General features: G+C 35.4%; 1 protein-coding gene across 4 annotated transcripts in view; it reads left to right on the top strand.

Moving 5' to 3' along the window:
• faf (ubiquitin carboxyl-terminal hydrolase-like faf) overlaps positions 1–21,981 on the top strand; it is a 1,326,265-nt gene that overhangs the window by 445,126 nt on the left and 859,158 nt on the right. For all 4 annotated transcript variants that reach the window (XM_090382082.1, XM_090382083.1, XM_090382080.1 and 1 more), the window contains 2 exons: positions 5,156–5,243; positions 11,214–11,265. In XM_090382082.1, coding sequence (XP_090238208.1) covers positions 5,156–5,243; positions 11,214–11,265 — 140 coding nt within the window. The remainder of the gene's footprint in view (positions 1–5,155; positions 5,244–11,213; positions 11,266–21,981) is intronic.

The raw sequence follows: 21,981 nt of genomic DNA, 5'->3' as shown, positions 1-21,981 counted from the left end.
CCTGACAACACCGTCATGGCATCATTTGATGTGATTTCTTTACTCACTTCAATTCCCATCCAACAGGCCGTGCACTGCGCCAGAAGGCTCCTTGAGAACGACTTAAGCCTCCAATCCAGGACATCACTATCCACTGATGACATCTGTACTGCCCTCAACCTATGCTTATCAAGCAGCATCTTCACTTTTGAGGATTCAGTCTACCAGCAGGTACATGGCACTGCTATGGGTGCCCTGTTAGTTCCGTAGTAGCCAACATCGCCATGGAAGATCTGGGGGAGCAGATACACCTGAACCCACCTGCACCTATTACACCATAGTGCAGATATGTGTTGACGATATTTTTACTGTAATACCACGTAGCTCTGAAACAGCACTACTGGAATACCTCAACTCCCTATCTAATTTCATCAAGTTTACTATAGAGTTAGAGGTCAACGATGCGCTCCCGTTTCTGGATGTCTTAGTGCATCGCGTAGGCCCACATCTAGAGACTTCAGTATACCACAAACCTATATGGTGCGGACAATTCACTAACTACAGATCCGGCCACGCACCAAGTCATCTCAATAGCACTGCCCGCACCCTATTCTCCAGGGCTTGGAGCCATTCCAGCACTGATGCAATTAGGAGTAATGAGATCTCCCATGTGAAGGCGGACCTAACCAAATGTGGTTATCCATCCCATGTGCTAAACAGGTGCCTATTACAGGCACCTGCTTAGCACATGGGATGGATCCCATCTTGATCCCACCCAAGACCACCGAACCAAGACGGTATACCGTCCGCCTACATTCCCTATTATCCAGGCGTGTCAGGACGGATCTCGAAGATTCTTAGAAATTAAAACATCAAATGCGTGCAGTTACCCTGCAGGAACTTACGTTCACTTGTCTCCAGTGTGAAGCCCCCTGTGACACCTCTCTTATCTTACGCAGCAATGTAGTATATCACATCACCTGTAGAGACTGTGACAGTTGCTACATAGGAGAAACATCAAGGCATCTCCAAGATGGCCTTACGGAACATGACAGAGCAGTTTGGCTTGCCAAAACTGACCAGTCCGCAGTCGCGGAACATTTTTGGACCACCAACCACGATCTTGATCCCAAATGTGACTTTGAAATAGTAGACCACTCATGACACTTTCGCCACCACCTATGGATAGAGTCACTTAACATATTAAACAATCCAAAGGCAATAAACCGCCACGAAGGCATACATCTACACCCCATCCTAAAGCCAACCGTTTTAATGCTAGATGATCAGTGAGTAAAACAGCACACATCTGTGCAACAACAATAGCAAATGAATAACGTGCCTCACTCAGCTCATTGCACTTATCTGTTGTATTTGTATTTGAATTCAGTTGAAAAAGAGACTCGTTAGTCTTGAAAGCTGCTGCCTGTTACTTATTAGTATATTTTATTATTACATTAAACTGGGTTATAATTATACGTATCTATATTTTTTCTCTCAGATGGAAATTTGTTCCAGCAATTAATCACTCGCTGGCTAAAGGCAAATTTCCGCATATCTATTCTACCTCTGTCTTTCCTCAATTCGAATTTATGCCCCCTTAGGTTCGTAATCTGAACAAGTGGAAGGATCCCATCAGAATTCAGCATGCTCAATCCATTCAAGGCCTTATACACCTCAATCAGATCACCAGGCAGGTGCCTAGTCTCCAGCCACTGCAATTTGCAGAACTTAAGCCTCTCTTGGTAAGAAGATCCCTTCATTCCTCTCACCAATCTTGTTGCCCTTCTCTGTACACGCTCAAGCAAATCTACATCCTTCCTAAAATGAGGCCTCCAGACCTGTAGGCAGTACTCAAGGTGTGGCCTGACCATTGCCTTATACAGAGGGACAATCAGCTCCTTTTCCCTGCTAGCAAAATTCCTATATATCATTGACAAAACCCCATGACCTGCCCTGGCAGCCTGTCTGCATTGCTCCGAAAACTTCATATCTGACTGCACAATTACTCCCAGGTCTTTTTCATTTTCTACCACCTTAAGTGTAGTACCACACAGTTGGTACGTTTCTGTGGGGTTTTACTTCTACCCATATGCAGTACTTTGCATTTATCATGGTTAAACATCAGTTGCCACTTCTTAGCCCATCTGCCCAAATTATCTAGATCCTATTGCAGTAGCACACTGCCATTACTGTCATTAACAACCCTGCCAACCTTTGTATCATCTGCAAACTTCGACACTAAGCCTGATATACCTTCATCAATATCATTGATAAATATACAAAACAACAGAGGACCTAACACCGAACCCTGTGGGACTCCACTAATAACATTAGACCACGAAGAGCAGCACCTATTGATTACCACCCTCTGTCTTCTCCCACTTAACCATCCTTTTATCCGTTGTAGCAACTTACCCTTAATACCATTCTGCTCCAATTTGTACAATAGTCTTCCATGCGCAACAGTGTCAAAAGCTTTCCTGAAATCCAAATATATGATATCAAAATTATTTTTTGGATCCAGTTCCTTTGTAACTACATCATAATATCCTGTCAGATTTGTCAGACAAGACTTTCCCTTAACAAATCCATGCTGTGTCTGAATTATTGCCAGATGGCATTGCATCGTTAACCAGTGACTCCATAATTTTACCCAAAACAGAAGTTAAACTAACTGGTCTGTAATTACTCGTGTCACCCTTTGATCTCCCTTTGTGAATTGGGGATACATTTGCACATCACATAGTTGGAGTATGTGACTTCATCACACAGTATGAAGGTAAGGTGACTCACGCCGGAAGCTGTTATCCAATTGCTTGGGAACGTTGGCCTTTTTTGAAAATCTTTAACAGTGAGCATCCGACAGAAACGGTTCTGCAATCGTTGTAATCCTTAGTTTGTGACTTTTATGGGACAGGGATGACTAAGTGTGTGTTACTTCCTTCAAGAACAATGCCTGTTCTAATGGCATTGTTAAAAACATTCTCCAGGGGCTTGATTATGTAAATGTGGCAAACTTCAACGATGAGGGGAAGCCGCCTGGTTCTACCATAGCTTTAATTGGGAGCTGGTTGACCACATTGACAAAGTCTTGTGTGGTCAATGCGATATTGCGCAGCATGGTCCTATAGTGTGCAGAATCTCCTGTTGGCAGTGCTGTCGTGGGTTGCAAGGGAAGTTTGAAAGCAGAATTATGGCTTTTTCTCAAATCTACTTGAGAATAAGTATTTTTTATTTATTTTTATTTTTTTTTTTTAAGGAATGCATGAAGCAATGGTGGGTATTCCTCACAAAATAAACTTTGGAACTGTACATTTAGTTATTTACTTATCATTGAGTTCCAGTTTAATTTTTTCCAACCATTCCTAGTGTAGTTGGATTTATTTTGAGTAGTATTTGACTTTGTTTTGCTTGAGGTGGAGGAAAAAAAGTAACGTCTGTCTCGTTAATCCACTTGCATTCCTTGTGTTTTTCAGGGGAGGTTCACCTAGCATCTTTCCTGCCTACACTTCAGTTTTCATTCACTTGCACTGTCACGAAGCATCTGTGTTTTGATGCCATATTTTACAGGCTTGTTGGTAGCATACTGCTTGAAAGGACAGCATCCTCTAAAACAAGCCAGGTGCTTATCTGTCAGTTTTTCTTTGCATTATACAATTTTGATAAAATTTGTAAATATTTTTCCTAAAATTCTGTAATGGGTTAAGGTGCTATTTGCTCTCCTCTTTTGATGATCATATCTGTTATCAAAATTTAATTGTCAATATGCTAAAAGTAGTTTTCAGGGACATTGTAGTACAGAAGATATTTTTGCCAGTTTCTGTGTCCCACTAACTGTACCTTCTTGTTTTCCTTTGGCAGGAGTAAAAACCCAGTTGGCTGTGATATTCTGCGTGACAAGATATGATGAGCTGTGCATTCGAAATGCCTCTTTTTTTACCACTGTTACACCAGTATACTGAGATACCAGTATATTTGATATATTATTGCCTTTCAGATAATCCACTAAGTTGTGTCAGCCTCCATTCGTCTCTTGCATTAGTGAGATGTTTCTGATCATCCTAGGTTTACTATTACCTATATGTTATTTGGTTATTGGAGAAATCTCACTAGACCCAGAGCATGGGATAAATGAAAACACCAGGAGAGTTGCTGTTTCTGAAATATACAATCAGTGCAGCTGGCACCAACTGTCCTGATGCATTCAATCACTTTAATCTTTTGTCCTTGCCCATTCTTACACTGAATTGCATGTATTGCAATATGTATTACTGATTTGCCCACCATGCTGTATATTGCATGGAATCAACTTGTCATTTGGTTACTGAAGGATTGCCCTGTTTCATGTAAGAGGCAGGTGCAGCTAATAAATTGGCACAATATAATGCTATATTATATATATTAATGCAATAAAATACTGACCTTCAAAATGAAGGTCAGTATGAACTCTTGTATTGACCTTCAAAATTCATGAATATTCTTGCCAGTAATGTATAGTTTATAAATTACATTGTTCTGGCAAGAAGCATTTATAAATGTATGTAAACATCTTACATAGTGCCAGTTATGATAAAAAATAAAACTAGTTAAGTTCTAATATAATTACTTGAAATTAGGTCATATTGATGCAAGGAGATACATGTTAACAAATTCAGTTGGATAACATAAAAATTAAATTTTTTTTAAAAACAGCATAAAATTTTACATTTTGTTTAATCATGTAGAAAGTCATTAAATATCAGTGAAAAATATTAAAAGTGAAAAATAAAAAAATAATTTCATTTTGAGTCATATAGAGCCAAGAGAAAAGCAGGGTTAGCTAGTTGATAATATAAATTTTATTTTAGAAATTATAATTTCTCTCTTAAAGTTTGTATAAATTTTACTACATTTCTTGAAAATGCAAGGAAAATATAGCTTAATGTATCTCTATTTAACGTACCTTTAAATTAAAGAAGTGAGCGAGTAACAGCTGATGCACATGAAGTGAAATACTTTGTATTTATAAAGTTTCTAGTGTAGCTTATTGTTTTTATCTGTACTATGTTTTCATTTTTTAATAAGGACAAATGTTCATTGTGTATAATTGGAAAAGGAATATTGATCTTATTTCTTCTGAATATACTGTTTAGTTATAAATTTACTTATTTAAAAAATCTTTTTCTCATTTTAGAAAACTCTAATTTAGATCCAGATGCCGTATCACCAGATTGCAGGTTCAGTCATGTTCAGCAAGTGCAAGAACGGTTAAATTTTTTAAGGTTAGTCAACATTCTGTTGTTGAATAATCTAATTACTTTTTTAGTACTACGTTCATACAGTGTTCATTGAATTTGCACATGAATCTTAGTTATTTTTTTAATTGTCTTCATGCATTTGACTTGTGCTCAAGCTTCCTGCACTTTTATGCAGGCGCCTCCCTAGCCAGGTGGGCAGGAGCAGCAGTGCATAGCACATGCTTCTTGATTAGACTGGGGTTCCAGCCCGTGAGCCACCAAATATGGAGGATGCAGAAAGGTCAGGGAATGACCACCGCATATCCCCGGAGCAATATGGCCTTAGTTGCTAATGCTCCTAAAAACCAGATAACAGCAACAACAACTTATGTATGATATTACTTGTTGCTAGCATACTGGTAAATGTGGTTGGGAATGGAAAACTGAAAAGGAACTGTTAGCTTATATAGTTAGAGGATGTTAAATCTAGATTCCAAAGTGTTATCTTTTTCTTTTTTTTATTATTGAAGTTTTGACATTGAATCAGTTCTCAACTGTCAAGCTGATTTAAAATGCTTACCAAAAAAAATTTTTTTTAAATAATAATCCCTTAAATAACTTAAGCTTGATGCATATAGCTTTTTAACCCACGAGAATGGAACACATGTTCATATAACATTTTTAACTCAAAATTCCCTTAATTAACAATTGGTGGAAACATGGCTATCATATCACTTAGTGGAGAATCCTGTGTATGGAGTGCAGTTATAATTAAAACTGCTTCACTATTCAAAATCCTATAGCTTGAAAATTCATAATTACAGGACTTACACTTAGACTTCACACTGTTAGACTGAACAGTAGTGAGTAAATGTTAAAATGAATGATGAAGTGAAAATATAATTGTGTAAGGTGGGGGGTAGCACTGTGTATTAGTTTTATTCAACATATTTATTCAAGTCTTGAAGTGGTGGAACCCATGTTTACCTTCCAGAGATAAGTTCCGGTCAACCCTACCCCAACTCTTCCATCATGCAGTATGACTGATGTCTTTTGAGGTTATGATGAACACCATGGCAAGATCCAAAAGGCACCTCCGTAGCCAGGTGGGAAGGAGCCGCAGTGCGTAGCACACGCTTCTTGATTAGACCGGGGTTCGAGCCCGTCACCACCAAATACGGAGGATGCGGAAAGGTCAGGAAATGACCATTGCATATCCCGGAGCAATATGGCCTTAGTTGCTAATGCTCCTAAAAACCAAAATAACAACAACAACAGCAAGATCCAAACTTCCTTACATTTCGAGGGTACAGCTAAAACGGTGTTCACAGGCCAACCGCTAGTTAGTATACCAGACTGAACCTATTAGTACCTCTCTAGGAGGCTTCTGGATCAGCTAGTGTATAATCTTGCTACCTCTTCTCTGCCAGATATAGACTGGAGGGAGTCTGAGTAGTGTCTACCAGGGGGGGGGGGCATTGTTGAGGCCACATTATGTCCAGGATCTGGGTATATTCTTACCATGTGTACGCCATATCCAAAAATTTCATTACTTCATACAGCATGTCCCACCCACTTTTCTTACCATTGAATATATCATGAATTGTCAAACTAATAGAGTAAGCTTATCTGCAAAAAGATCTAAATCTCCCAAACACTTCCTAATTCATTTCACAAATATATCTGGTGTCGATTCTAATCTCAACAATGTCCATTTCCACTTGCAGTCTGCCAAACCCCATGTACTTCTTTTGACAGAATCTCAGTTATCGGTTGATTCAACTACTGCTCATCTCTTTTGCCAAAATTATTCTCTGTATGATTCCTTTCACCTCAAAGGTGCTACTTGTGCATATGTCCTTTCTGATATTCCATGTCAGAGACTTTGCAATTTGGAATCTCCTCTCTTTGATCTTCTCTGGCTTAAAATCTCTCTACCTCATTGTGTCAAAATCATCTGTTTTCTACCATTCTCCCAACTCCACTAATCACTTGGAGTTCTTTGACTTCCTCTCTGTGCAGCTTGACTTTCTGCAGTCCAACTTTCTTAACAGTGAGGTAATTTTCCTTGGTGATTTTAATGGTCACAACTCCAGCTGGCTTCCGTTTTCTAGTCACACAGACCCAACTGGTCGAGATGCTGAGGCTTTTGCAATTACTAATGAACTTGCACAGGTTTTTAATTTACCTACCGGAATACCGTACAATCCTAACCATACAGCCAACGTGCTTGATCTTTTTCTCACAAAACAACCCTTCTAAGTACACAGTCGAAGTGAGTGGTTCTCTAGTGGATCCTTTATCTCACGGCTATTCCCAACCTCATGTTGTTTGGCATTACAAGAATGCAAAATGGGATGACCTGCGAGATTTCTTTTCTTCCTTTCCTTGGTTGGTTGGATTACTGTTTCAAAACTTCTGATGTCAACGTTTGCTCAGATCGTGTCAATGAAGTTATTCTTGTAGGAATGGAATCCTTTATTCCACACTCCACTTTAAAATCTCGTTTTTTATCTAAACTTTGGTTTTCCAATAAATGTGCTAAGGCTGTTCAAGAGAAGAATGTTGCATATCGTAATTGGCTTGTTTCCAATTCTTCAGTTTCATTTTCTTCATACACCAAAACTCACAACAACTGTAAAGCAGTTATTAATCAGTCCAAACTAGATTTTGAACAGGCTAAGAGTAGAAAACTTGCTTCTTTCCCTAATAGTAGTGGAGCATTCTGGTCTCTTACGAAAGCTATTGGCCACAATTTTGCCCGTCTCTGCTCCCACCTCTGTTAAAACCAGATGGTGCTATTGTCACTTCAGCCAAGGATAAAGCTGACCTGCTAGCATCCCCGTCCCATTTTTTTTCCAACTTATGTATTAATGATCTTGGAAAAACACCTCCCACCATTCCCATCATGCTCTATTCAGTGCTTCCTGTGGTCTTTCGTCAAAAGGAGATAGGAAAGATTTTGATGAATCTTGATTCTAAGAAAGCTCCGGGTGCTGATGGTATTTCTCCACTTGTTCTCAAAACCTGTGCTCCTGAACTTACTCCTGTTCTTTGCTGCCTTTTTTCACTTTCTTTATTCCAAAGGTGTTTTTCCTTCTGCTTGGAAATTTGCTGATATCTATGCAGTTCCTAAAAAGGGTGACAAATCTCTCCCAATCCAATTATCATCGCATTGCAATTAATTCTACTCTTTCTTAAGTAATGGAGAAATCAAATAACTGCCAACTCTTTAACTACTTAGAAACCTTCCGTCTGAAAATGTTAGTTAAATATGCCAATTTTTGGCATACTTAACGGATATTTTCAGAATTCTTAAAAAATAAATTTGAAACTACAGGTGAAAGACAACGATATATTTCAACATGTTGAACATATTAAGCAATTGACTCAGCTACTATATGTTCCCAACATTGTTGCAACATATTGAAGAGAACATTATTAGGGAAGTCAGTTTGAACAAAATAAAATTAGCGAATTTTTAGTTAATATTTTATCTCAAACTTTTAATCATTATTTTCCAGAAGAGAAATTTCAAACATTAAAGAAAAATGTTTGGATAAAAGGTCTTTCTTTTCAAAACCCGGAATCAATAATTGAGTTAAACTTAGTGCCTGAAGAAGAGAATGAATTATTACAGCTTAGTTCTTCATATACACTGAAGAATAATTACAAGACATTAAGGATATCATAATTTTTGATTATGATTAAGGAATTTACATTGCTAAGTGGGAAGAGTGCATTGCTGTTATTACTATTCACATTGACCTATTTGTGTGAACTAGGATTTTGAATCTTGACCTGATTAAAAACAAAGGAAAGAAACAGGCTCAAAGGTGCACCAGATATGTGCATAGCATTGCCATCTTGTGTTCTGGACTGGAATGAACTCATGAACTGGCAAGCACATGAAGAACAAGCACTGGCAAGAACTTGAGCGTGTACAGAGAAGGGCAACAAGTTGGTGAGGGGAATGAAGGGATCCTCTTACCAAGAGGCTTAAGTTCTGCAAATTGCAGTGGCTGGAGACTAGGCACCTGCGCAGTGATCTGATTGAGGTGTATAAGCCCTTGAAGGGGTTGAGCACACTGAATTCTGATGGGATCCTTCCACTTGTTCAGATTACGAACCTAAAGGGGCGTAAATTCAAATTCAGAAAAGACAGATGTAGAATAGATGTGCGGAAATTTGCCTTTAGCCAGCGGGTGGTTAATTGCGGGAACAAACTTCCATCTGTCGTTGTGGAAGTTGATAGGTTAAATAAATTTAAGGAGGAACTGGACAGGCATTTGGAGGGAATGATGTGATTTTTTTTTTTTTTTTTTTGGCTGATGCTGCATAAGCTCATACACATGCTTTCTTGCATCACATGCCACTACTACTACTACATAAAATAGAATCTCAAATTAAATGAAATAGATTTCTTTTTCTATTTTGTATTTAAATGTTAATAAAATCATATTTGGTATTATTGTTACATATGTTTGATATTTGTTTTTACTTTATCATATGTAGTAAGGATGATTATTGTTGTGTGTGTGTGTGTGTGTGTGTGTGTGTGTGTGTGTGTGTGTGTGTGTGTGTGTGTGTGTGTGTGTGTGTGTGTGTCAGTCACAATGTAAAATGTATTTCTTACTGTGGATCATGGACAAAAATTTGAAAAACGCTGTTGTAGAGTGAGTTCAGGGAAACCTGAACTGTACAACAAATATCAAACATTGCAAATATCAATGTTTATATACAAATATCATTACAAAAAATCAAACAATTATTCTGTATTGATATTGTTCACCATTCTCACAGCAGCTGATGAAAATTACAAGACATATTTTAAAGTTTAAAAATTTTAAAACTGCCATATTTTTAAACTGATAGTTTTAAAACATGGCTTTTCTTTAATATTTTGATAGGTTTCATGAGTTAATAGTTTAAATTATCAGTGTCTGTTTAAAACACTTAAACTGTTTTTAAATGGATATAGAAATGCAGCTGCTTGGTATATTTTTGTAATTATGATTATATATTTATTTTTTGTATTTTATATTTTATTACATGTTATTTTGAAAATTAAATGCACAGGGCATAATCCTTATGGGTTTTGATAATTAACTATATAGTATCGGTGTAAATACACCATAGTTAACCCATATATTTGAACTACGTATGTAGCGTAGAGGGCATCGTTTTAATTGTATCTCATAATGTCGTTGCCTTCCCAACGAGATAGCTACTATTGCATTACTTCAAATAAATAACGCTTCTCTAATAGAGAAGACTACTGTTATTTATTTTCAGCGGTACCACCACCCAGACGATCGTTTCAAAGCTGTGCGGCTTCATCATCAGTGGGTAGGCAGGTACCCAGGTAATACAACAAGCCATCACAGTTGCGAACTTATATCCATATTACCACCACACCCTTTTGGCATCTCTCATAATGTGGATATAACTTCATAACTGTGATGGCTTGTTGTATTACCTGGGTACCTGCCTACCCACTGATGATGAAGCCGCACAGTTTCGAAACGATCGTCTGGGTGGTGGTACCGCTGAAAATAAATAACAGTAGTCTTCTCTACTAGAGAAGCATTATTCATTTGAAGTAATATAATAGTAGCTATCTCGTTGTGAAAGCCACCACATTGAGATACAATTAAAATGATGCCCTCTACGCTACATACGTAGTTCAAATATATGGGTTAACTATGGTGTATTTACATCAATACTATATAGTTAATCACATGTTATGTATTATATTTTAAAATAAATTATATATATATTTTTTTTTTTTTTTTTTTTCTGAATTTATTTCAGAATTGGGAAAATTAAAATTTAATAAGAATATTTATTTTAATGTTGTGACAATGTTAGTATTTTCAGTGTAATTTGTTGGGGGGGGGGTGTAGTCATATATCTATTTTTTTTTTTTTTTTTTTTTTTTCCATATATGTCTAAAGAAAAACTGCTTTGATAGAATTATTTTCTTGTTTTTTTTTTCCCCTTTCCATTCTTCAGATTTCTTTTAAAAGATGGTCAATTATGGTTATGTGCTCCTCAAGCAAAGCAGGTAATTGCTTATAATATTCGTAAGTTGTAATGATAAAGAAATTTTTTACAAACTAACTTTAAGCAATTAATCTTTAAGTGCTTGGATATTGCTGGATAATGAAAATTTTTTTTTTTTTTAGTGGTGCTTGAACATCAAATTAGAGATAATTATTGGGGAAAAAGTTTTAATTTTCCTGTATGAATTTTTGCAAAATGTTTAAATTGTGAGACTCTTCACTTGCAGTATTGTACAAATATATTAAATACATAGTGGACAAAAGATTGCATCACCTAACAAACTTTGAAAATATTAAAAAGCAGCAAATAAAACTTCATATATAGCTTCCTGTAGGAAGCTACTTTTGTTCTTGCAACATAATATAGAATATATATACAATATGTACAAACAGCTAAATGATACAGCAAGGCCATGCCAGTTTCATTTGTGACTATAACACGGTATTTATTACATCAAAGTTTTTAAAAAATATACAGTAAACCCCCATTATTTGTGGGGGTTATGTTCCTGAGAAGTGCCACGAATACTGAGTTATGGCTCCCATAGTAATAAAGGGGTTCCGTTCCAAAGTATGAAATATATAAGAAAAACTAGTCGAAAATTTTGTCTATGTATGTATTATATGATCATTAGAAATGCAAGCATATGGCATCGAAATGAAGATAAGAAACAATTTAATATTAAATGTAATATTTATTAGAAATTTCAAACAAATCTTTCAAATGAGCGCCTTTGCTAACTAAAAAACTTATCCCGCCAGTGCTATCACCAGTTTCGCTAAAGTGCTGATAAAGGAGTTTTGCCTTTTCACGAATGATGAGTGAACATAATGGAATTTTATTTTGAGTTCGGTCTTCTATCCACAGATTTAAAGCCTTTTCCATTTTTTCTAATTTAACATCACTAGTTTCAGAGCAAATTTTTGAATCAATTAGCGCGTTTTCATGGACACTACAGTGGATTTTTTTCTTCCGATTTTTTGATTGATCATGCCGTTGACTCATTGATTTTATAATGTTTTGCCACTGAGGAGCCACTTTCACCATTAGAAATTTTGTCTAATAACTCAATTTTATTTGCTGTGTCATCACCTTCTTTGATTTTTTAACATTTCCCTTGTTATTCATAGCCAAATTTTTGTACCGGTTAGAAAGAACTTGTCCACAATAAAGTCACTTTCTTCTGTTAACACACTCGAAAAAGTCTGTTTTACACTGCAAAACGGTAGATTTATCACTTTTATAAGCATATCAATTTATAAATTGATAAATTTATTCAATTTATAAACATATAAATGAAAAGCAAATGACGAAACCTTCCATGACAAGCGCATAACACATACTAAACAAGGATTAGCGAGAAACATTCACGCTCTCGATTTTTGTCAATGTTCACGGTGCTTTAAAAGTCACATTTTTTAAGAATTCATTTTATATTAAATCAGCGACCACGAATAGCGGGGGTTTACTGTATAGCATTATTACACCATAAGTAATTAAAATGAAACTCATTTAAACATCATGAATGCATTGCTAAACTATAACAAAGATTTTGTGTGCAAGGAATTACTGTTACCATATTGAAGAAAAAAAGAGTAAAAATAAAATAAAATGGTTCACTGGTTCAACTGTTGATGATCCTGTTCAGGTTGCTGACAAATTTAATAAGTAATTTGCATCTACATTCACACATGAGGAATTCTTTTGGTAAATGGATGCCAGAAGTTTATAAACAAACAGGGAGCTAAATGATTTAGTAATAACTGATAGGGAAGTAGAAGAATAGTTAATGAAGTTAAACATAAGAAAGGCTCCTGGTGTGGATGAGTTGTATTCCATTATATTAAAGGAGGCAACAAAGGAAGTAAGCAAACCCTTAGCCATAATTATGAAAGCTTCTTTGGATTCAGAAGAGGTCTCCATGGACTGAAGATGTGCAGATGTATCCCTTATTCACAAGGGGGTGGGGGGGAAATCAAAGGATGACATAAGTAGTTACAGACCTCTTAGTTTGACTTCTGTTCCAGGGAAAATAATGGAGTCATTGGAAAAGAAGTAATGCCGTATCATCTAGACAAGGCTGCACTTCAGACACAGTATTGGTTTGTTAGGGGGAAATATTGTCTGGCCAATTTGATTCAATACTATGATGCAGCCACAAAGGAAGTGGATGAAAAAATTACTTTGATATCGCATACTTGGATTTTAGGATTTATTTTGATACTGTTGCACATAAAAGACTGCTATACAAATTAGAGCAGTGTGGAATTAAGGGCAAGTTACTGCTATTGAAGGCCTCTGTAGCCAAGTGGGCAGGAGCGGGAGTGCAGTAGCATATGATTTTTTGAGTAGACCGGGGTTCAAGCCCCTGACTGCTGAATACGGTCGATCTGCCACCCCTCACTGGACCAGCATGGCAGATTATGGTCCATTTTCCTCAACATGAATTGTTGAGGAGGCTTCCATCCTGCAGTGGGTTGATAACGGCTGCACTTTACTTTTTTACTGCTATTGATAAAGGGATGGTTGAGGGGGAGAAGACAATGATTATCAATGGACAGTGCGCTTTGTGGGCTAATATTGTTATTGGGGATCCCAGAGTTTGACACTGGGCCCATTGTTGTTTTTGAATTTATTTATTTGCGATATTGATGAAGATTATATCCAGCTTAATGTCTTAAGTTTGTAGATGATATAAAGGTTGGCAGAGTGAAATAATGACTGTATGCTACTACAGTCATTACTGCATTAATGACAGTAATGACTATGCTATTGCAACAAGACCTAGAAAAATTAGGCAGGTGAGCTGAGAAATGGAAATCAGTTGACGTTTTCACATTGACAAATGCAAAGTATATGGGGAGCAGTAGTCCCAGAGTAATGTACCAGCTATGTGGTACTAAACGTAGGGTACTGGAAAACAAAAAAGACCTGAGGTAATTTTGTAGTCAGATATGAACTTTAACAGCTAATGGAGTTTTGTCAGTGATATTTAGGAATTTTGCTAGCAGGGATGATGACGTGATTATTCCATTATTATAAAAGGCAATTATCAGACCACATCTTGAATACCGCGTTCGTGTCTGAAGTTCTCATTTTAGTAAGGATGTATAACTGTTAGAACAGGTACAGAGAATGGCAATGAGGTTTTTTGAGGGGAACAAAGGGTGCACTTACCAAGGAAGGCTTGAGTTCTACAAATTCCAGTGTTCTGGAGACCTCACAGGTTAGGCACTTGCTCAATTGGTGAAATGGCCTTTTTTTTTGCTGATGTATAATATTGCTTTCCTGCATTATTTGCCATTACTAATACTAAAAACTAAATTAATTAACAACTGAAAATTAAAAGAATTTAATAGTGAAGAATTAGGGAAACCCCACAGAATTGAATTCTGCTGTAAATGGTGTTACTGCTCATGGGCCCTGTATTCATGCAAAATGTCTACAGAACATTCTACAAGCTAATAGAGATATCATAAAAGGAAAATAATGAAATAGAGAAAGATAGGGAAACAACAGTCATGTTCTTTTGGCGGAGCACCGGCAGGTTGTATTTCTATAACGAACTTCCAGGTGTTAACTATATGGTCACTGATGCTCCTATATGATTATGACAGAACAGACCAATGAAAGTAAGAGCTTAACTGTGGTGTACAGTGAAACTTAAAGAAAATAAAGAGATAAAATGCAAATTTTGATATTAACCAGTGGCAAATAAGCTAATCCAAATTAAGTGCAGATATGGAAATTATCAAGAAATACTAAGAAAAAAAATAATAGTAAATAAATAATTAAATCAATACAAATCCACTTTAATACTCAATTGAATGACAAAAATTATAAAAAAAAAAAAAAAAAAAATTTAGCTCCCCCCCCTACCCAGTGCTATATGTGCCTTAGAGAATGCATAAAAAGTCAAAAATGGATTGTGTACTGCTTATTTGTGAGTTTTTCTGATTATATCAGTTATATTACATTAAAGATTTTAAAAAAAAATATATATAAAGATATTGGTGTTATCACACACACACACACAGTAATTAATATTGAGCACTTTTCAACAACTGCATGAACATATTGCTGGAAGTACATCTAGTGTTTTGTTTATAATGTACGAGTGTTACCAGCTGTATTCCAGAAAAAAAAGGGAGAAATAAAATAAATAAAATCTTAAAATTAATTAACAACTGAAAATTAAAAGAATTATAGGGTGTCTACCTTCATCACGGTATTGAATTCCACTATAAATTGTGTTGACTGCTGCTTGCATTCAAGACAGAATACTATGGAAGAATTTTCCATAAGCTAAGCGGCACATTATGAAAGGAAAATAATGAAATTAAGGAAAGATATGGGAACAACAACCATGATTTTTTTGGGGGTGGAAGGATCCTCACCTATAGATCTTCAAAAGGTTGAAGTTCCATAGTGAACTGCAGCCAAACATTCACTGGTGACCTTAAATGAGGTGGCTGCATTCACTTGTAGAGAGCCCTTTCATAGTGTTTTTGCTTGAATACAAGCAAAAGTAGCACTATTACAGCAGAATTCAGTTCTGTGTGGGTGCTTCCTTTGGTGACGGTAGGCACTCTAATTCTTTATTCCTTCTTAATTCTTTTAATTTTCAATTGTAATTAATTGTTTGTTTGTTTTTATTTTAATTCTTTTTTCTGGAATACAGGTGAGAGTAGTTTGTTGCAAACAAAAATGTGTTGAGTGTAGTCAAAACAAAATACTTGTAGTTTTGGCAGTGCAATAAAGTGTTTTATTTTCTATTGATTATGTTTTTTGTATATAATCTGAACTGTTTTTGCACGTTTTTAACTTAATTTACTTTAAAGAAATTCTTCTTTCTGCTTTTCTCTACTGGCTAATTTACTTGGACTTCAGTGGCACTGCTCCTGCCTCCTTTGTGTAGTGGGATAATATTTCCCTCAGCATGAATTGTTGAGGAGGCTTCCATATTTCCCTCAGCATGAATTGTTGAGGAGGCTTCCATCCTGCAGTTGGTTAATAATGGCTGCACTTTACTTTTTTTTTTTTTTTTATCCTAGAAGGAAAAGTGCTTCCAATGCTAAAAGGAACATGCCAAACTCCACATATTGGATCCATTGGATAGTTTTTGCTTTAATCAGTCCAGCTGTAAATTTAAGAATCTGGTCTCATTCTGTGAAACATTAAAAATCTTCCATGCATTTTGTAATTCTTGTACACAAGGCAAATCTTTTAAGAACACACAAGAAATACTTCCAAGATTACCTAAATATTAATTTTTTGGGGCATACATATTGAAGTAACAGATGCACCACAGTTGGATTTGTATTGAAAAACCAAAAACATTGGAGTATTTCTATCACATTTATTTTCTCCTTATGTCACTTGAATTTTTTTTTTTTCCCTTCGGTGGGCAAATGAGTGGGTTTTTCTGAATCTGTCATATATAGAATTCATTACTATGAGACAAAGAAATAGTTCATTCAAACCAAATAACTAAAGTCATGTGATGGTTTTCACTCCTTGGAACATAATCTTCACTCTTGACTTTCCCATTTCTCTGACACTATTCCATGTACTTAATTAATTGCTCCAAGAAGGAATGGGTCTCAGAATGTCTGCTGACAGAAAAAAAAAAAAAAAAAAAAAAAAAACAAACAATGCACTGATAGTGGTAATTTATATGCATTCCTCTGAAGTAGTCTATAGAATCTAGTTCACAAGAAGTCTATACGTTGCCACTCGGAGTGCATTATCTAATATATAAGTATATTGGGCTTGGTGGTCATTGGATAGACTGTTGTCAAGAGATTTACTTGAAGAAACTAAGAATTAACCTCATGGTCCCATTGCATAGATTATTGCTGCTCACGTTCCTTTTTTTTCTTCTTCTTCTTCTTCTTCTTCTTCTTCTTCTTCTTCTTCTTCTTCTTTTTTTTTTTTTTTTTTTTTTTTTGTAGACAGCCTCTTCTGTTAGCTACTAATTCTCTGGATTTTTCTACTGAAACTGTATTTTTTGTCCCCTTTCCTGCTCACTATCCTAATAGTTTTTTGCTGTCTTTTTCCTAAAAGAATATTAAAAGTATTCCTTAATTTAATTTGGAATTTTAAATTCTTTTGTCCTAATTCTTTGTAAAATCTTTGAATTTCTGCTTAATTTTATTCTTTTCTTTTGTTAAAAGAAAAGAACAAGATTAAGTTATTTTGCCAGTTACCTGGGGTTTCTCGAGGATATTTTAGAATGTTAATATTTTTTTCTGAAACTATAAAATTCAATCAGAATATGCTGTGCATAAAAGTAAAAAGTAAATGTGGCCTTTTCTGAGTGATCTTGGACTGTCAATGTGCGTGCTATATTTGTAAAGATTTGGTCACCAACGTTACCAGTTGGTGACCGACTGTTTCTATTTTTAGTGTATTTTTTTTATTAAAGCTCCATAATGTTTTTTCTTTTTGATGTAGGGCTCCGCATGTCTAAAATGTTTGGGAACCCCTGCTGTACAGAACACTTAAAAAAAAAAAAAAAAAAAAGAGAGAAAAGAAAATGCCTAATCAGAATGTTACATTGGTAACATCGTAGGCAAAAAGCTAACTGAATAAATGGAGACAAGTGAAAAATCAAGCAGACAAATCAGTACTACAGTTTTTTGCAGATGTAGAGTGAATTTTTGCAGAAACCATATTTCACCCAAAAGGAAAAACCTAAGATTTCAAAATCTAGAACAGCTTCAAGAAAACAGTGTGGAGAACTACATTGCATACCATAAAAACAGAGTAACAAAAACCACAATCCATGTTAGTGTAGAAAATCTGGTAAAAACTGATAACAATTGTCATATTCCTTCTTGAAATAATAGAATCCTTGAAGAAGTTGCAGTATGCAGAGCCACAAAATCCTTCATAAGAGTTGTAACAGTTTACATTTCACCAAACTGAGAATTACTACAACAAGATTTAGAAGGCCTAGTGATGTAAATACTGCCTCCCCCTTTGTACCAAAAGACCTAATTGGAGACAGGCATTTATGGGGAAAACAACCATAGACTGGAGAGGATGACAAATTGAAAAATGGATACAACACAATGATGTAACCTTGTTGAACAATGGCATGCATACATATACACATCTTTCATTGGGAAAGAGGTGCCTCTGTAGCCAGGTGGACAGGAGCAGCAGTGCGTAGCACATGCTTCTTGATTAGACCGGGATTCGAGCCTGTGAACACCAAATACAGAGGATGCGGAAATGTCATGGAATGACCATCACATATCCCCGGAGCAATATGGCCTTAGTTGCTAATGCTCCTAAAAACCAAATAACAAATAAACAACAAACATCATTAGGAAAGAGCACAGCAGTTGACTTCTGTATGTTCTCCAGCATTATTTCCAGTACTTGATCCTCCCTGTAGGGATCACCTATCAGATAGTCATTACCATGGCTTTAGGATTGGCATGTTGATCACATGGAAATCCTATATGGAAAACCAAGCAGATTGCAAAATTAAATGCAGATATTAAGCAAAAACTCATTGGATGCAACAATACAATATGTTACAAATAACCTAATTCAAGGTACTGAATAGAGTATTCTGAACCCCCCCCCCCCCACCACCACCACCAAATCTTGATGGAATGAACATGAGACAACTAAGTTTCCTCTCAGTGTGACTTTTTTTTTTTTTTTTTTTTTTTTTTTTGTGCAGAAATAGAAAAAAATTTGCTTTGTTGTATCATTTATTATGCAAGTAGTAATATGTTATTACCTTGACATGTAATTCATTTGATAGAGGATCAACAGATGCCTGGCTGCTGATGAATGTTTTGTGTTTGTCCATGGATGCAACAGGTTTAGCTGCTTCTGACAATTTTTTCCCATTTGATCTTATTTTTAAAATGGCTCTTTGATAACAACTATTTCTGATGTTGTGTGGCACATTTACTTATCTGAAATGTTACACATTCGAAATAATTTGGGTGAACATTATAAATCATTGTTTAGTTTGTGTTATCGCAATTATCTTGTATATGTTGTTATTAGATCTCTATACTGGATTTTTTTTACTTCTGTAGGTCATAATTCATATTAAGGTATGCTCTTTAAGGGTGCTAAGTGGTTTATTTAATTTAAAAATTACTGTCCGACCCTGTGAAATGTGACCATGAATTCTTGTGCTCACGACCAGGTCATCATGGTTGATTTGTTGATTTGGTTAAACGTTCGAATATTTTAAACACTGTTCAAAACTCTACTTACGTTTTAATGAATATATAATAAATCCTCACTAATCCAGAGTAATTGGGCAGGAGAAAGAGGTCAGGTTACATGGGAATTCAGATTAGTGAAGCGAAAGATAGTAAAAAAAAAAAAAACAATAACTTAGAACACAAATAAATCAAAAATTTAATGATATAGGTAGTGCTGATGAAAATAAATAAAACAAAATCACTGTAGATAGAGCCTTTATTTAAAAACTATAAAAAGACAATAGGTTTTATGTTGTTAATTGTCTTTTTATATATTTATTAGGTGGCACTGGCATCGCACACCAATGCAACTTAATTGTTATGAATACTGCTTAAACTCTTTCCAGCAACACTTCTTTTGGCTTTTTTAATGTATATAAAATAAATCCTCACTATTTCTTTCTATTTAATACACTGCTTTTATCATTCCCCTCATCGAATTTTAAAGGAAATGTCTTTATAGATTTTTTTGTTTTTTAATATCTGACACAGCCTGTTCGCCAATACCAAATTCTTCAGAAATTTTATTTTTCCAGGAACACCATTTTCAAGTTAATGATAGTTAAGGTAAAGTGTTTTCTTTTTATTTCACTTTTTAATTCTTTAGAACCCATAATTATATAAAATGCGTTAACTTATTATAAAGAAATACGCAAATGAAGCAATATAAGCAATAGCATCCATCCAACTCAGAGTCAATAATGATATTGAGCAACACGCAAGACATTGTAATGTATTTTCTTTCTCTGCACAGTCGATCAGTGTGCAGAGAGAGAGAGAGAGTTACTCATCTGCTTTCCTGAATTCCATGTGTCTTTCAAAGTAGTCAAGATGTGAAGAGAATTTTCATATTTCGCTCCGGATTATCTGACATCTGGATTAACTGTAACCAGATTATCGAGGGTTTACTGTATTAATGATTTGGTATAAAGTAGACATTTGATTACTATTGCTTATTTAACAAAAATTCAGTCTGCTTCTTAGGTTTACAACATTGAATTTTTCATAAATAGAAATAAGAGCAGTACCTTGAATAAGTTGCCTTCCATTTTTTTTTTTTTTTTTTTTTTTTCATTCATCCTCAGAAGGACTAGAAAGCCCATAAGTCATTGTCTCATCTGAACTATATTATATCTTATTGCTGTCATCAAGTGGTATTATTAGATGGCTTCACAACTCTTCCATCACTGCATCTTTTCTCCAATATTCTTCTTCCAAATTTGATACATGAGCAAAATACAGTAAGTGTTGTTATTAGGATCAGCTGCTTTATAGAATCAAATTTCAAAGAACGGATTCAAATCGCTAAAATGCCCTACACTTTCATTGTTTATTAGAATCATATCTTTGGTTATAAGAATCAATTTTGAATGCCTCTGTGATATTATTCTAAAGCACATTTCTGGAGGTCACAACCATAAAATAAAAACAATTTGCAGTTTTTGGTGTATTGGACTTTTTTTTGTTTACACAATCTGTTATACACTCTATTTTATTGCATTTGCGATAATATTGATAGCTGGACTTCTGTGTGTTTTTACATTATTTAGGTGAAATGTGTTTCCCCTTCACTGAAATCTACTATTCCTTCTGATATCTAAATTTCTTAAACATTTTACTCCATATCTCACTTGCATGTGTTGTGTTAGTTCCAATTTGTGCATGTCGTGTGCTTTATTATTGATTGATTCTTATCTTTATTACTGTGTTTTAAATTTTACCACCCAAAAAAAAAAAGTCAGTGGACAGAAAGAGAGTGAATTTGAGTGTAAAAGGAATATAAAAACATACGACAAATTTAACTTAAGCAGTGTGTCTCAAAGGGAAGCAGCAGTAAAATTAGGAGTTCCCCAATCATCTTTATTAAACTTTTTAAAATCACGTCGCACATTAAACACTAATGTGATTAGTGAAACCAGAAAACGGAAACATGAAGGGAAATGCCGAATAGTAGATGAAGCTCTGTTTGTTGGGTTCAAACAGGCCAGCTCATTTAATTGCACCAATCAGTCATAGCATCCTTCTTCAAAAAGCTAATGATTTAGCTGAAAAACTACACAAAGATTTTAAGGCAATGGATGGATGGCGGACAAGATGGAAGGAGAGGCATGATATTGTTTACAAAAAACTTCACTTGGGAAAAACAGGATTCCGATGGTTCTGCAGCTGACACCTGGTTGAAAACCTCTTGGCAAACTGTGTTAGCCAAGCACCTATAATCTTGAAGTCATTTTTAATACAGATGAAACAGGGTTGTACTACAGGGGCTACCCCAGACCATTGCACGATTTTTAAGAATTCCTCTACGTCTGCAGGAAGAAGATCAAATACAGGATTACAGTTCTTTTAACACAGCATGACGGGAAAAATCAAGATGAAGCCATTAGTTTTAGGCAAGAGTAAATTGCTGAGATGTTTTAAAGGGGTAAAACAGCTGCCTGTTAAATATGCCAACACTTGGATAACAGCTTCTTTAT

The sequence above is a fragment of the Mastigoproctus giganteus genome, chromosome 9 (genome assembly GCF_048544385.1).
Source record: "Mastigoproctus giganteus isolate SK-2022 chromosome 9, ASM4854438v1, whole genome shotgun sequence".
Taxonomy (NCBI): domain Eukaryota; kingdom Metazoa; phylum Arthropoda; class Arachnida; order Uropygi; family Thelyphonidae; genus Mastigoproctus; species Mastigoproctus giganteus.
Note: the sequence above shows the minus strand (reverse complement) of the source record. Positions and strands in the feature narration are given on the sequence as shown.